This window comes from Thalassophryne amazonica, chromosome 1 (assembly GCF_902500255.1).
Source record: "Thalassophryne amazonica chromosome 1, fThaAma1.1, whole genome shotgun sequence".
NCBI lineage: Eukaryota > Metazoa > Chordata > Actinopteri > Batrachoidiformes > Batrachoididae > Thalassophryne > Thalassophryne amazonica.
In genome coordinates, this window is record NC_047103.1 from 1011646 (window position 1) to 1028113 (window position 16468).

At 39.0% G+C, this 16468-nt stretch overlaps 1 protein-coding gene across 2 annotated transcripts in view; it reads left to right on the top strand.

Annotated features, from left to right (window-relative positions):
• Positions 1–16468, top strand: part of LOC117521565 (guanine nucleotide-binding protein G(olf) subunit alpha-like) — a 126815-nt gene that overhangs the window by 84815 nt on the left and 25532 nt on the right. For both annotated transcript variants that reach the window (XM_034182920.1, XM_034182981.1), the window contains one exon: positions 1813–1933. In XM_034182920.1, coding sequence (XP_034038811.1) covers positions 1813–1933 — 121 coding nt within the window. The remainder of the gene's footprint in view (positions 1–1812; positions 1934–16468) is intronic.

The window sequence follows — 16468 nt, forward strand, 5'->3', positions numbered from 1 at the left end:
AAAAATAAATTTCAATAAAATAAAAATAAAATAAGACACAAGGGCCGTACAACTCACGCGGTGTTAAAAGCCAAGGAATAAAAATGGGCCTTAAGACGGGACTTAAAACACTCCACAGTGTGGGAGCAGATCGGACATGTAGGGGCAGAGCGTTCCAGAGTCTGGGACCGACCACGGAGAAGGCTCTGTCCCCTCGAGTTTTAAGTCTCGTCCTAGGCACCATGAGCTGGGACTGGCCCTCGGACCTCAGAGCTCGTGCTGGAGTGTAAACCTGGAGGCAGTTGATGATATATTGCGGGGCAAGTCCATTCAGAGCTTTAAAAACAAACAAAAGTATCTTAAAATCAATTCTGAAACGTACAGGGAGCCAGTGCAGAGAAGCCAAAATTGGGGTAATATGCTCATGCTTTCTGGCACCTGTTAAAAGTCGAGCCGCTGAATTCTGGACAAGACATGAACAAGGATAGTGTGACAGCGGTGAGATGCACAGTAGAAATGACAGACTCATTCAATGTGGAGGTGGGATTACACCAAGGATCAGCTCTGAGTCCTTTTCTGTTTGCAAAGATGATGAACAGGTTGACCGATGAGATCAGACAGGAGTCTCCATTGACTATGATGTTTGCTGATGATAATGTGATCTGTGGTGAGAGTAGAGAGCAGGTTGAGTCTAAACTGGACAGGTACAGATATTCTCTGGAATAAGACTGAGTATGGATGTGTGAATGAGAAGGACCCTGGTGGAATGGTGCGGTTAGAAAGAGTAGAAGGGGATGAAAATAGATGAGTTTAAATACTTTGACTCAACTGTCCAAAGTAATGGAGAGTGTGGTAGAAAGGTGAAGAACAGAGTGCAGGCAGGGTGGAGTGGGTGGAGAAAGGTGGCATCATTGTCTAAATCAGACAATAATGAAACTTAAGACAGTGAAGACAGTGAGGAGATCCACCACCTGGTCCAGTGATGTTCAGACAACAACTTTCTTATGAAGACCACCAGGACAAAAGAGGTCAACATGGACTACAGGAAATCCCAAAAGACAGCATGTGCTACAATATTCATATGTGTGGAGGAAATGGAGCATTTGGATAACATCAAATTCATGGGAGTCCACATCACAGCTGGGCTCTGAGGACCTCCCACCCAATGAAGAAAGCCCAACAAAGGCTCTTCTTCCTGAGGAAGCTCAAGCAGACCCAACTCCCCTCTCAGTGACTGGTGAACCTTTACAGTTGTACCATTGAAAGCATCCTCGGTCTCTGTGTGACTGTATGCCAGCTGCACAGCCCTGGTGGTTAAAAACTGCCGAGGATTGTGGGGAGTCCACTCCTAGACCTGGACTCAGCGTATGCTGTCCAACTCCAGAAAGCCTACAACATTGCTTCAGATTCCACCCTCTCAGGTCACAGACTGTTTGCCCCCCTGCCCTCTGGACACAGATTCACAGCCATTAAAACCTGAAATAACAGACCAAGGAACAGTTTCTTTCCCAGAGCTGTGATCTCATCACTCCACAGCACAGACACTCCTGCACTCACATCCTGAAGAATTTCACTTACTGTAGCAGTTTACTGCCATTTGCACCTACAGATTTTCAAGTACCTTTTTTTAGTTCCTATGTTTATTATGTTTGTTTCACAGTTAATCTACATACATCTTCACATCAGTGCAGAGAGGCATGACGGAGCAAAGCTTAAAATATGATCGCCCTCTGTTGGTTGATGGAGGTGCTGCTGTAACTGCTCTGTTTGTGGATGAGTTCTTGTTTTTGTGTTTTGCATGAAATGTCTCATATTATTTCACCAACTGGGCAGATGTGACGGCCATCATTTTTGTAGCCGCGAGCAGCAGCTACAACATGGTGATCAGAGAGGACAACTCAACCAATCGACTCCGAGAGTCACTGGACCTTTTCAAATCCATCTGGACCAACAGGTTTGATCCCCTGACATACAGTAGTGCTTAAAGGTTTACACCCTCCCGTTCTTAATCCCGTGTGTTGCCCCCTTTAACCTCAATGACAGGTTGCAGTCTTTTGTGGTCATTGTGGACGAGGCTCTCTGATGGTGAAGTTGCCACTGAATATGTCTTGAACTTTATTTACATCAGTTATGAAGACATGCAAACAGTATGACAAGCTATGGTAAATCTGTGTGGAGTAGACAGTTCTCAAAAACTGGAGAAGAGTGAGGAAAGACATCAAGACACCCAGAAGTTATTGGCTTCTCTGGCTGAGATTAGAGAAATTGTGCACAGTGCAAATTCTGCATTTTGTATCACCAGACTCAGGCTTTTATTTATTTATTTATTAGGATCCCCATTAGCTCTTCCTGGGGTCCACACAGATTTACAAACACAATGAACACAGATTACAAAATGCCTTCAAAAGTATAAAAGTAAAAAAATAAAATCAAAAGTAAAAAAAAATCCAGTCAATTTAATCATCATACATGGTCAAGTCTATACACATAAGAAAAAAATAGTCTATATATGTGTATATGTGTAAACACCAATAGATACAACCTTTCCATGTATAGATAAGAAGATTAAACCCAGATTACTCATTGTTAATAAATGCAATTTTAGAAGTTAAAAAAAAACATTCATTTGAAGTGAGTTTGATATGATCAGGTAATAAATTCCATTCCTTCATACCCCTAAAGATGACAGTGTTCTTAATGGCATTAGTTCTAGCTGCAGGTAGCGTAAAGTTTCCCTCCATAACATGTCTGGTTATGTATCTATAATTTTCTGAACAAAAAGAAAAAATTCCTAAACAAAATACAAGGTGACTTAGTGCCAATAATCTTTCTGGTAAAATTAATCAGTGAATATAAAAGTCTGTCTTTGACTAACAACCAGTTTAAATTTTTATGCATTGTAATGATGTTGGTCCTATAACTGCACTTAAGTGCTATACGAGCAGCCCTGTTTTGAATAATGTGTCATTTATTTGTCATTTCTCCAGTGACATTTGACCAAACTACCGGGCAATAGTCCAGCTATACTAATAATAATACTTTAATAGCGTAATTCATTGTAGTACAACTTAAAAACCTTGCATGTCTTCTCATAATCAATATACCCCTGCCCATTTTTACAAAAATATTATTTATATGTTTTTTCCATGATAATATTGAGTCTACCATTACACCTAGCAGCTTGGTCTAATGTACTTAATTTATTCTCACATTATTAATTTTAATGTGAAGTACAACGGGACACTGTCCGGCAGCTTCCCCATCTCAAATGGTGTCAAACAAGGTTGCATCCTCGCGCCCACTCTGTTCTCCATCTTCTTCAGCATGATGCTACGTGAGGCCAAAGAAGACTTGACAGACGGCATCTATATCCAATTCAGAACCGACGGAAGTCTGTTTAACTTGCGGCGCCTTCTGTCCCACACTAAGATCACAGAACAGCTAATCATGGAGCTGATGACTGCGCCCTCGTCGCCCATATGGAGCAAGCCTTGCAGCACATTGTCAACTGTTTTGCTGAAGCAGCAAGAGCCTTCGGCCTCACCATCAGCCTGAGAAAGACAGAAGTGCTATATCAACCGGTCCCTCATACAGCATATACCCCACCCCAAATCAACATCGAGGGTACCAGCCTGAATGCAGTAGAGCACTTCACGTATCTCGGTAGTGTTATCTCAAACGACGCATCTGTTGCCAAGGACCTAGACAGTTGCCTTGCCAAGGCCAGCAGTTCTTTTGGTCGACTCTCAAAGAAAGTCTGGCAGAATCATGCACTGCACCTTTCCACAAAAGTGCAGGTCTACAGAGCCATTGTGGTCCCTATCCTCCTGTATGGAGCTGAAACCTGGGTTCTGTATCGCCAGCAGATCACATTACTGGAAGGCTTTCATCAGCATTGTCTCCAAAACATCTTCGGAATCAAGTGGCAGGACTACGTCTCAAATGAGGACATCCTTACCAGACCCAAATTGCCCAGCATGGAGTCTATTATACTCAAACAACAGCTTTGTTGGGCAGGTCACGTGGCCAGGATGGATGATACACGCATGCCAAAATTAATTCTCTTTGGCGAGCTCAAGGAAGGGAGACGAAACCAAGGGGCCCCCAAAAAGCGCTATAAGGACCAGCTGAAGAAACAGCTCTCCCTTGCAGGCATTCAGCATCAGTCATGGCAGCATCTAGCTACAGATAGACTCAGCTGGCGTTCCAGCATCAAATCCGCCAGCCTGAAGTTTGACGCAGAAAGAAGTGAGGCCTCACGCCAGAAGCGTCAAAGACAGAAAGAGCAGGTGAAAGCACAAGCCCAGCCTACTCAAGTGTTCATTTGCCCCAAGTGTAACAGGTCTTGTGCATCCCGCATTGGACTTTTCAGCCACCAGAGGGCTTGTAGAAAATAAACTAAAAAAAAAAAAAAGGCCTCCCCACTATCCTCGCAAGCGAGGAAACTGCCAACAACAACAACAATTCATTTGAATGTTTAATATAGGGTTTTTCATAATAACATAGCTGGAGCCAATAATCATACAGTTTGTCTTTACTGTATTTAACACTAAGTTGTTAGATGTTACCCAGTCAACTACATTGTGTAGTTCCATATTTAAAACAGTTTGTAATTAATTGAGCATACTAGAGAAGCTGCCATTAAAAAACACTGTCTGTGTTCTGTTAGATAGATAACTATAAAACCAAGTAAGAGCTAATAGCTCAAAATTGTAACCAGCAGGTTTTTCCAATAACAAATCATGATCAATGATATCAAACGCAGCAGAGAAATAAGAGAAACACAGTGCCGACTATATTCTTCTTTTCAACCTCTCTGAGCCAATCATCAGATATGAGTCAGCGCCGTGGCAGTGGAGTGACTCTATATGCATGATGGAAATCAGTGATTAAGTTATTAGAAGAAAAATAGTTATTAATTTGCTCATATACAACAGACTCCATCATTTTTCCTAACACAGGTAAAATACTTATGGGTCGACTATTTAAAGTCGATAATGGAAGTTTCTTATTTTTCAGTAGTGGGATAATTTTAGCCTGTTTCCATGCTTGTTGACATGTATTACAGGTAAAGCTGAGGTTTATTATATGAGCTAAAACAGGAGTGATACAATCAGCTGCTAGTCTGAGAAGCCTACTGTCAAGACCGTCCACATCCGGGGGCTTGTCTTTACACGATTTCAGCAATTCCTTTACCTTATTTGTATTTGCTTTTTCAAATTTAAACCTGGTGTTTTTATTATTTATAATTTTATTTCTTATCAATAGAGAAGATTTAACATTACTTGGATTAGCCATATTTTCTTTTAATTTGTGTAGTTTGCTTATAAAATAATCATTGATATACACTAATTAGCAATCCCTACAGGCTTTGTTATGAATTTATTATGTACCTCAAGAAAGGACAGATTGAATCTGTTTTTCTTACCAGTCAGCTGATTTAAAACATTCCATATCTTTTTGTTGTCAGTTCCTGCTTTCTGACCTCAATCCTCAAAAAAAAAAAATAATAATAATATTTCTATTCAATTTAGTAACAGAGTTCCTCATTTTACGAGAAAGATCCCAGTCAGATTTATTTCCTGTTATAATTGTCGTCTTTTTCATTAGATCTCTCATTTTAATAGAGTCTTTAATTTCATCATCTAACCAGGGTGTGACGATGTTCCTGACTAAACTTCTTCAAAGGAGCATGAATTTCAACTAAAGGCAGGAATAAACGATTAAATCTTGAAAGTGCAATTTCAGAATTCTGAATAAATAACACGTCAGACCAGCGGACGGCTTTCACATCATCAACAAATTTCTCCTTATTAAACATTTTCTCTGACCTCTTGAATATAACTGTGGCTCCAGGTCCACCTACCATCATGGCTAATACAGTTATGATCAGGTTATGATCACTACAGCCAACGGGAACAGAAATGACTTTACTACACCGCTCAGGAGAAGTGGTAAAAATATGATCAATACATGTTGATATTCTGTCACCATCATTCTTAACATGTATTCTTGTAGGTTTATTAATAACCTGAGTAAATCCACATGTAGTAGTAACAGTAAACAACTTATTTTTTAAATGACAGTTTTTACTGAACCAGTCACCCATGAGGTACGTATCCTGACCCACAGCAGTACGGGTGTCCAACATCTCACAGATTGTAGCTAAATATTCACAATTAGCATTTGGTGGTCGGTAACAGCAACCCAACAAAATCATCTTACGGTGAGCTAAATAAACTTGCAGCCATAACACTTCAATATTAAATTTCATCATATCATTTCTGATTTGTGTTAGTAAATGATCTTGAATATAAAAAGCAACTCCGCCACCAAATCTTATTTCTATCATTTCTGTAAATATTGTAACCATCAATACATAACTCAGTGTCATCAAAAGAAGAATCTAAATGAGTTTCTGAAATTGCAAGTATGAGCACTTTGTATTTAGACAGCAAATTAGAGACCTCACAGATTTTATTCCTCAGACTATTAATGTTAACATGTGCAATTCTGAGCCCCCCTTTGGTAATCCATGTTGTAATGTGATTGTACCAGTCATATGAAAATGAAAAAAAAAAACACCAAAAAAGGTTTTTGTAACGTCATAACCTTAAAGATGTGAGATTACTTTGGAGTGCTGGAACGAGGATGATAAGCTTATCATGTCTGAGATAAGTGATGTCACCTATTTCATGTGCAGCTTTCTGTTTTGGTATCAGTTCTTTTCTTTCTGTTTTGGTATCAGTTCTTTTCTTTCTGTTTTGGTATCAGTTCTTTTCTTTCAGTTTTGATATCAGTTCTTTTCTTTCTGTTTTGATATCAGTTCTTTTCTTTCTGTTTTGGTATCAGTTCTTTTCTTTCTGTTTTGATATCAGTTCTTTTCTTTCTGTTTTGGTATCAGTTCTTTTCTTTCTGTTTTGATATCAGTTCTTTTCTTTCTGTTTTGATATCAGTTCTTTTCTTTCTGTTTTGGTATCAGTTCTTTTCTTTCTGTTTTGATATCAGTTCTTTTCTTTCTGTTTTGGTATCAGTTCTTTTCTTTCTGTTTTGGTATCAGTTCTTTTCTTTCAGTTTTGATATCAGTTCTTTTCTTTCTGTTTTGGTATCAGTTCTTTTCTTTCTGTTTTGGTATCAGTTCTTTTCTTTCTGTTTTGGTATCAGTTCTTTTCTTTCTGTTTTGGTATCAGTTCTTTTCTTTCTGTTTTGATATCAGTTCTTTTCTTTCTGTTTTGATATCAGTTCTTTTCTTTCTGTTTTGGTATCAGTTCTTTTCTTTCTGTTTTGATATCAGTTATTTTCTTTCTGTTTTGGTATCAGTTCTTTTCTTTCTGTTTTGATATCAGTTCTTTTCTTTCTGTTTTGATATCAGTTCTTTTCTTTCTGTTTTGGTATCAGTTTTTTTCTTTCTGTTTTGATATCAGTTCTTTTCTTTCTGTTTTGATATCAGTTCTTTTCTTTCTGTTTTGATATCAGTTCTTTTCTTTCTGTTTTGGTATCAGTTCTTTTCTTTCTGTTTTGGTATCAATTCTTTTCTTTCTGTTTTGATATCAGTTCTTTTCTTTCTGTTTTGATATCAGTTCTTTTCTTTCTGTTTTGGTATCAATTCTTTTCTGTCTGTTTTGGTATCAGTTCTTTTCTTTCTGTTTTGGTATCAGTTCTTTTCTTTCTGTTTTGGTATCAGCTCTTTTCTTTCTGTTTTGGTATCAGTTCTTTTCTTTCAGTTTTGATATCAGTTCTTTTCTTTCTGTTTTGGTATCAGTTCTTTTCTTTCAGTTTTGGTATCAGTTCTTTTCTTTCTGTTTTGGTATCAGCTCTTTTCTTTCTGTTTTGGTATCAGTTCTTTTCTTTCAGTTTTGATATCAGTTCTTTTCTTTCTGTTTTGGTATCAGTTCTTTTCTTTCAGTTTTGATATCAGTTCTTTTCTTTCTGTTTTGGTATCAGTTCTTTCTGTTTTGGTATCAGTTCTTTTCTTTCAGTTTTGATATCAGTTCTTTTCTTTCTGTTTTGGTATCAGTTCTTTTCTTTCAGTTTTGATATCAGTTCTTTTCTTTCTGTTTTGATATCAGTTCTTTTCTTTCTGTTTTGGTATCAGTTCTTTTCTTTCTGTTTTGATATCAGTTCTTTTCTTTCTGTTTTGGTATCAGTTCTTTTCTTTCAGTTTTGATATCAGTTCTTTTCTTTCTGTTTTGATATCAGTTCTTTTCTTTCAGTTTTGGTATCAGTTCTTTTCTTTCTGTTTTGGTATCAGTTCTTTTCTTTCAGTTTTGATATCAGTTCTTTTCTTTCTGTTTTGGTATCAGTTCTTTTCTTTCTGTTTTGGTATCAATTCTTTTCTTTCTGTTTTGGTATCAGTTCTTTTCTTCTGTTTTGGTATCAGTTCTTTTCTTTGTTTTGGTATCGATTCTTTTCTTTCTGTTTTGGTATTAATTCTTTTCTTTCTGTTTTGGTATCAGTTCTTTTCTTTCTGTTTTGGTATTAGTTCTTTTCTTTCTGTTTTGGTATCAATTCTTTTCTTTCAGTTTTGGTATCAGCTCTTTTCTTTCTGTTTTGGTATCAGTTCTTTTCTTTCAGTTTTGGTATCAGTTCTTTTCTTTCTGTTTTGGTATCAGTTCTTTTCTTTCTGTTTTGGTATCAGCTCTTTTCTTTCTGTTTTGGTATCAGTTCTTTTCTTTCTGTTTTGGTATCAATTATTTTCTTTCTGTTTTGGTATCAATTCTTTTCTTTCTGTTTTGGTATCAGTTCTTTTCTTTCTGTTTTGGTATCAGTTCTTTTCTTTCTGTTTTGGTATCAGCTCTTTTCTTTCTGTTTTGGTATCAGTTCTTTTCTTTCAGTTTTGATATCAGTTCTTTTCTTTCTGTTTTGGTATCAGTTCTTTTCTTTCTGTTTTGGTATCAGCTCTTTTCTTTCTGTTTTGGTATCAGTTCTTTTCTTTTGAAGCGCACAGCGTCAATATAGTCTTAATCAATAAATATCTTTGTACCTTTGAGATTCTTTGCACTCTGTAAAACTGCAGCTTTGTACTTGAAATGTAGGAATTTGAGGACAGTAGGTCACGGTCTGTCTCCAGAGACTCCTGTTTTACCTGTGCGATGTTCACGCTTCACCTCCATCTCCCTCTGTAATTGCAGCTTCTGCTTAAAAATGTCTCTTGCTTTCGATGTAGCCACGAAACTTTTGGCGACCTCCAATGATGTCGTGGACCTGCTGGTGGCCTCCAACGTAGCCGTGAGCCCGTTAGACGGTCTCTGACAGAGCCGCAGGCTAGGATAAGTTAGTTCTGCTCTGACTTGGGTTCCGGAGCACAGCAGTGTTTGCTGTATCTGTTAGCTGTTTGAACTGAGCTGTTTGAGTTCTTTGAATTAACAGTCTTTTTCAAGACTTTTTTACTTTTTTTTACTTTTTACTTTTTTTTTTTTTACTTTTTCACCGTGCTCCAACGCCTAAAGAAGACCTCTAACGGTCGAAACATCGCGACGGAGCACTTTTATCAGCTAACTTTCATCAGCGTTGGCAAGCTAACTAGCTTGCTAACGCTTTCGTTTTTATTTTTATTTTATTTTTTAGCACTGTTGTCGTGCTGCTCCACAGCCTGTCCAGTGGATTTTGATTTTGATTTTATTTTTTTTAGCACTGTTGTCGTGTGTTACCTGTGCTGCTCCGCAGCCTGTCCAGTGGATTTTTATTTTATTTTTTACCACTGTTGTCGTGCGTTACCTGTGCTGCTCCACAGCCTGTCCAGTGGATTTTGATTTTGATTTTATTTTTTTAGCACTGTTGTCGTGTGTTACCTGTGCTGCTCCGCAGCCTGTCCAGTGGATTTTTATTTTATTTTTTACCACTGTTGTCGTGCGTTATCTGTGCTGCTCCACAGCCTGTCTAGTGGATTTTTATTTTATTTTTTACCACTGTTGTCGTGTGTTACCTGTGCTGCTCCACAGCCTGTCTAGTGGATTTTTATTTTATTTTTGCACCGTTGTCGTGCGTTCGCTGTTGCCGTGTGTTACTTGTGCTGCTTCATGGCCTGTCTGGTGCCTTAACTAAAGCACTCCTTCTGCTGAATCACCTCTAAATTATTTACACATTATTCACTTTGCGTGTTTTTAGGAATCCGCTAGGTTGCGTAGCTACTAGCTCTTAGCCGATTTAGCATGGCGGCTTCTCCTGTCTCTCCCGCACTTTTCTGCTCTGGTTGTGAAATGTTTAGTTGTTCCTCGGCCTCCTTTAGCAGTAATGGTACTTGTAATAAGTGCAGCTTATTCGTAGCTTTGGAGGCCAAGCTGGGCAAATTGGAGACTCGGCTCCGCACCGTGGAAAATTCTACAGCTAGCCAGGCCCCTGTAGTCGGTGCGGACCAAGGTAGCTTAGCCGCCGTTAGTTCCCCCCTGGCAGATCCCGAGCAGCCGGGAAAGCAGGCCGACTGGGTGACTGTGAGGAGGAAGCGTAGCCCTAAACAGAAGCCCCGTGTACACCGTCAACCCGTTCACATCTCTAACCGTTTTTCCCCACTCGACGATACACTCGCCGAGGATCAAACTCTGGTTATTGGCGACTCTGTTTTGAGAAATGTGAAGTTAGCGACACCAGCAACCATTGTCAATTGTCTTCCGGGGGCCAGAGCAGGCGACATTGAAGGAAATTTGAAATTGCTGGCTAAGGCTAAGCGTAAATTTGGTAAGATTGTAATTCACGTCGGCAGTAATGACACTCGGTTACGCCAATCGGAGGTCACTAAAATTAACATTAAATCGGTGTGTAACTTTGCAAAAACAATGTCGGACTCTGTTGTCTTCTCTGGGCCCCTCCCCAATCAGACCGGGAGTGACATGTTTAGCCGCATGTTCTCCTTGAATTCCTGGCTGTCTGAGTGGTGTCCAAAAAATGAGGTGGGCTTCATAGATAATTGGCAAAGCTTCTGGGGAAAACATGGTCTTGTTAGGAGAGACGGCATCCATCCCACTTTGGATGGAGCAGCTCTCATTTCTAGAAATCTGGCCAATTTTCTTGGATCCTCTAAACTGTGACTGTCTAGCGTTGGGACCAGGAGGCAGAGCTGTGGTCTTATACACCTCTCTGCAGCTTCTCTCCCCCTGCCATCCCCTCATTACCCCATCCCCGTAGAGACGGTGCCTGCTCCCAGACCACCAATAACCAGCAAAAATCTATTTAAGCAAAAAAATTCAAAAAGAAAAAATAATATAGCACCTTCAACTGCACCACAGACTAAAACAGTTAAATGTGGTCTATTAAACATTAGGTCTCTCTCTTCTAAGTCCCTGTTGGTAAATGATATAATAATTGATCAACGTATAGATTTATTCTGCCTAACAGAAACCTGGTTACAGCAGGATGAATATGTTAGTTTAAATTAGTCAACACCCCCGAGTCACACTAACTGTCAGAACGCTCGTAGCACGGGCCGGGGCGGAGGATTAGCAGCAATCTTCCATTCCAGCTTATTAATTAATCAAAAACCTAGACAGAGCTTTAATTCATTTGAAAGCTTGTCTCTTAGTCTTTTCCATCCAAATTGGAAGTCCCAAAAACCAGTTTTATTTGTTATTATCTATCGTCCACCTGGTCGTTACTGTGAGTTTCTCTGTGAATTTTCAGACCTTTTGTCTGACTTAGTGCTTAGCTCAGATAAGATACTTATAGTGGGCGATTTTAACATCCACACAGATGCTGAGAATGACAGCCTCAACACTGCATTTAATCTATTATTAGACTCTATTGGCTTTGCTCAAAAAGTAAATGAGTCCACCCACCACTTTAATCATATCTTAGATCTTGTTTTGACTTATGGTATGGAAATAGAAGACTTAACAGTATTCCCTGAAAACTCCCTTCTGTCTGATCATTTTTTAATAACATTTACATTTACCCTGATGGACTACCCTGCAGTGGGGAATAAGTTTCATTACACTAGAAGTCTTTCAGAAAGCGCTGTAACTAGGTTTAAGGATATGATTCCTTCTTTATGTTCTCTAATGTCATATACCAACACAGAGCAGAGTAGCTACCTAAACTCTGTAAGGGAGTTAGAGTATCTCGTCAATAGTTTTACATCCTCATTGAAGACAACTTTGGATGCTGTAGCCCCTCTGAAAAAGAGAGCTTTAAATCAGAAGTGTCTGACTCCATGGTATAACTCACAAACTCGTAGCTTAAAGCAGATAACCCGTAAGTTGGAGAGGAAATGGCGTCTCACTAATTTAGAAGATCTTCACTTAGCCTGGAAAAAGAGTTTGTTGCTCTATAAAAAAGCCCTCCGTAAAGCTAGGACATCTTTCTAATCATCACTAATTGAAGAAAATAAGAACAACCCCAGGTTTCTTTTCAGCACTGTAGCCAGGCTGACAAAGAGTCAGAGCTCTATTGAGCTGAGTATTCCATTAACTTTAACTAGTAATGACTTCATGACTTTCTTTGCTAACAAAATTTTGACTATTAGAGAAAAAATTACTCATAATCATCCCAAAGATGTATCGTTATCTTTGGCTGCTTTCAGTGATGCCGGTATTTGGTTAGACTCTTTCTCTCCGATTGTTCTGTCTGAGTTATTTTCATTAGTTACTTCATCCAAACCATCAACATGTTTATTAGACCCCATTCCTGCCAGGCTGCTCAAGGAAGTCCTACCATTATTTAATGCTTCAATCTTAAATATGATCAACTTATCTTTGTTAGTTGGCTATGTACCACAGGCTTTTAAGGTGGCAGTAATTAAACCATTACTTAAAAAGCCATCACTTGACCCAGCTATCTTAGCTAATTATAGGCCAATCTCCAACCTTCCTTTTCTCTCAAAGATTCTTGAGAGGGTAGTTGTAAAACAGCTAACTGATCACCTGCAGAGGAATGGTCTATTTGAAGAGTTTCAGTCAGGTTTTAGAATTCATCATAGTACAGAAACAGCATTAGTGAAGGTTACAAATGATCTTCTTATGGCTTCGGACAGTGGACTTATCTCTGTGCTTGTTCTGTTGGACCTCAGTGCTGCTTTTGATACTGTTGACCATACAATTTTATTACAGAGATTAGAGCATGTCATAGGTATTAGGGGCACTGCGCTGCGGTGGTTTGAATCATATTTGTCTAATAGATTACAGTTTGTTCATGTAAATGGGGAATCTTCTTCACAGACTAAAGTTAATTATGGAGTTCCACAAGGTTCTGTGCTAGGACCAATTTTATTCACTTTATACACGCTTCCCTTAGGCAGTATTATTAGACGGTATTGCTTAAATTTTCATTGCTACGCAGATGATACCCAGCTTTATCTATCCATGAAACCAGAGGACACACACACCAATTAGCTAAACTGCAGGATTGTCTTACAGACATAAAGACATGGATGACCTCTAATTTCCTGCTTTTAAACTCAGATAAAACTGAAGTTATTGTACTTGGCCCCACAAATCTTAGAAGCATGGTCTCTAACCAGATCTTTACTCTGGATGGCATTTCCCTGACCTCTAGTAATACTGTGAGAAATCTTGGAGTCATTTTTGATCAGGATATGTCATTCAAAGCGCATATTAAACAAATATGTAGGACTGCCTTTTTGCATTTACGCAATATCTCTAAAATCAGAAAGGTCTTGTCTCAGAGTGATGCTGAAAAACTAATTCATGCATTTATTTCCTCTAGGCTGGACTATTGTAATTCATTATTATCAGGTTGTCCTAAAAGTTCCCTAAAAAGCCTTCAGTTAATTCAAAATGCTGCAGCTAGAGTACTGACGGGGACTAGCAGGAGAGAGCATATCTCACCCGTGTTGGCCTCTCTTCATTGGCTTCCTGTTAATTCTAGAATAGAATTTAAAATTCTTCTTCTTACTTATAAGGTTTTGAATAATCAGGTCCCATCTTATCTTAGGGACCTCGTAGTACCATATTACCCCATTAGAGCGCTTCGCTCTCAGACTGCAGGCTTACTTGTAGTTCCTAGGGTTTGTAAGAGTAGAATGGGAGGCAGAGCCTTCAGCTTTCAGGCTCCTCTCCTGTGGAACCAGCTCCCAATTCAGATCAGGGAGACAGATACCCTCTCTACTTTTAAGATTAGGCTTAAAACTTTCCTTTTCGCTAAGGCTTATAGTTAGGGCTGGATCAGGTGACCCTGGACTATCCCTTGGTTATGCTGCTTTAGACGTAGACTGTGGGGGGGTTCCCATGATGCACTGTTTCTTTCTCTTTTTGCTCTGTATGCACCACTCTGCATTTAATCATTAGTGATTGATCTCTGCTCCCCTCCACAGCATGTCTTTTTCCTGGTTCTCTCCCTCAGCCCCAACCAGTCCCAGCAGAAGACTGCCCCTCCCTGAGCCTGGTTCTGCTGGAGGTTTCTTCCTGTTAAAAGGGAGTTTTTCCTTCCCACTGTAGCCAAGTGCTTGCTCACAGGGGGTCGTTTTGACCGTTGGGGTTTTTCATAATTATTGTATGGCCTTGCCTTACAATATAAAGCGCCTTGGGGCAACTGTTTGTTGTGATTTTGCGCTATATAAAAAAAAAGTTGATTGATTGATTGATTGACTTGCTCCCGAAATGACAGTTTGGTGATTTTTCCACTATAGCGCCAGCTGTGTGTAATTAGCAATTCACAAGCCTCGCTGAAGTGTAAAAGCTTCACCAACAGGTCCTGTTGTACGTGCTTGCTCCTCGCTCTTCGCTCCTCCTCCTGCCAGATGGATTCATAGTGGAGTTGAGCATAGAAGGATATTCTTTCATCAAAAGAGATCAAATCCAGGCTTACATCTCAGATGAACCTTCTGGCAATTTGTAGCTAAACTTTCAGGTCTTCTTTTTAAGAAAATCCTCCTCTGTGCCACTTCATCATGAAGCTGGATAATTGGAGATACAAAATGCAGAAGAAGCCTATAACTTTGTCTGGGTTGACTTGGTGGCTTTCCTTTTTTTTCCATTTATATAGCACCAAATCAATCAATCAATCAATCAATCAATTTTTTTTATATAGCGCCAAATCACAACAAATGTTTTATGTCTGTAAGACAATCCTGCAGTTTAGCTAATTGATGTGTGTCCTCTGGCTTCATGGATAGATAAAGCTGGGTATCATCTGCGTAACAATGAAAATTTAAGCAATACCGTCTAATAATACTGCCTAAGGGAAGCATGTATAAAGTGAATAAAATTGGTCCTAGCACAGAACCTTGTGGAACTCCGTAATTAACCTTAGTCTGTGAAGAAGATTCCGCATTTACATGAACAAATTGTAATCTATTAGATAAATATGATTCAAACCACCGCAGCGCAGTGCCTTTAATACCTACGGCATGCTCTAATCTCTGTAATAAAATTTTATGGTCAACAGTATCAAAAGCAGCACTGAGGTCTAACAGAACAAGCACAGAGATGAGTCCACTGTCCGAGGCCATAAGAAGATCATTTGTAACCTTCACTAATGCTGTTTCTGTACTATGATGAATTCTGAAACCTGACTGAAACTCTTCAAATAGACCATTCCTCTGCAGATGATCAGTTAGCTGTTTTACAACTACCCTTTCAAGAATTTTTGAGAGAAAAGGAAGGTTGGAGATTGGCCTATAATTAGCTAAGATAGCTGGGTCAAGTGATGGCTTTTTAAGTAATGGTTTAATTACTGCCACCTTAAAAGCCTGTGGTACATAGCCAACTAACAAAGATAGATTGATCATATTTAAGATCGAAGCATTAAATAATGGTAGGGCTTCCTTGAGCAGCCTGGTAGGAATGGGGTCTAATAAACATGTTGATGGTTTGGATGAAGTAACTAATGAAAATAACTCAGACAGAACAATCGGAGAGAAAGAGTCTAACCAAATACAGGCATCACTGAAAGCAGCCAAAGATAACGATACGTCTTTGGGATGGTTATGAGTAATTTTTTCTCTAATAGTTAAAATTTTGTTAGCAAAGAAAGTCATGAAGTCATTACTAGTTAAAGTTAATGGAATACTCAGCTCAATAGAGCTCTGACTCTTTGTCAACCTGGCTACAGTGCTGAAAAGAAACCTGGGGTTGTTCTTATTTTCTTCAATTAGTGATGAGTAGAAAGATGTCCTAGCTTTACGGAGGGCTTTTTTATAGAGCAACAGACTCTTTTTCCAGGCTAAGTGAAGATCTTCTAAATTAGTGAGACGCCATTTCCTCTCCAACTTACGGGTTATCTGCTTTAAGCTACGAGTTTGTGAGTTATACCACGGAGTCAGGCACTTCTGATTTAAAGCTCTCTTTTTTAGAGGAGCTACAGCATCCAAAGTTGTCTTCAATGAGGATGTAAAACTATTGACGAGATACTCTATCTCACTTACAGAGTTTAGGTAGCTACTCTGCACTGTGTTGGTATATGGCATTAGAGAACATAAAGAAGGAATCATATCCTTAAACCTAGTTACAGCGCTTTCTGAAAGACTTCTAGTGTAATGAAACTTATTCCCCACTGCTGGGTAGTCCATCAGAGTAAATGTAAATGTTATTAAGAAATGATC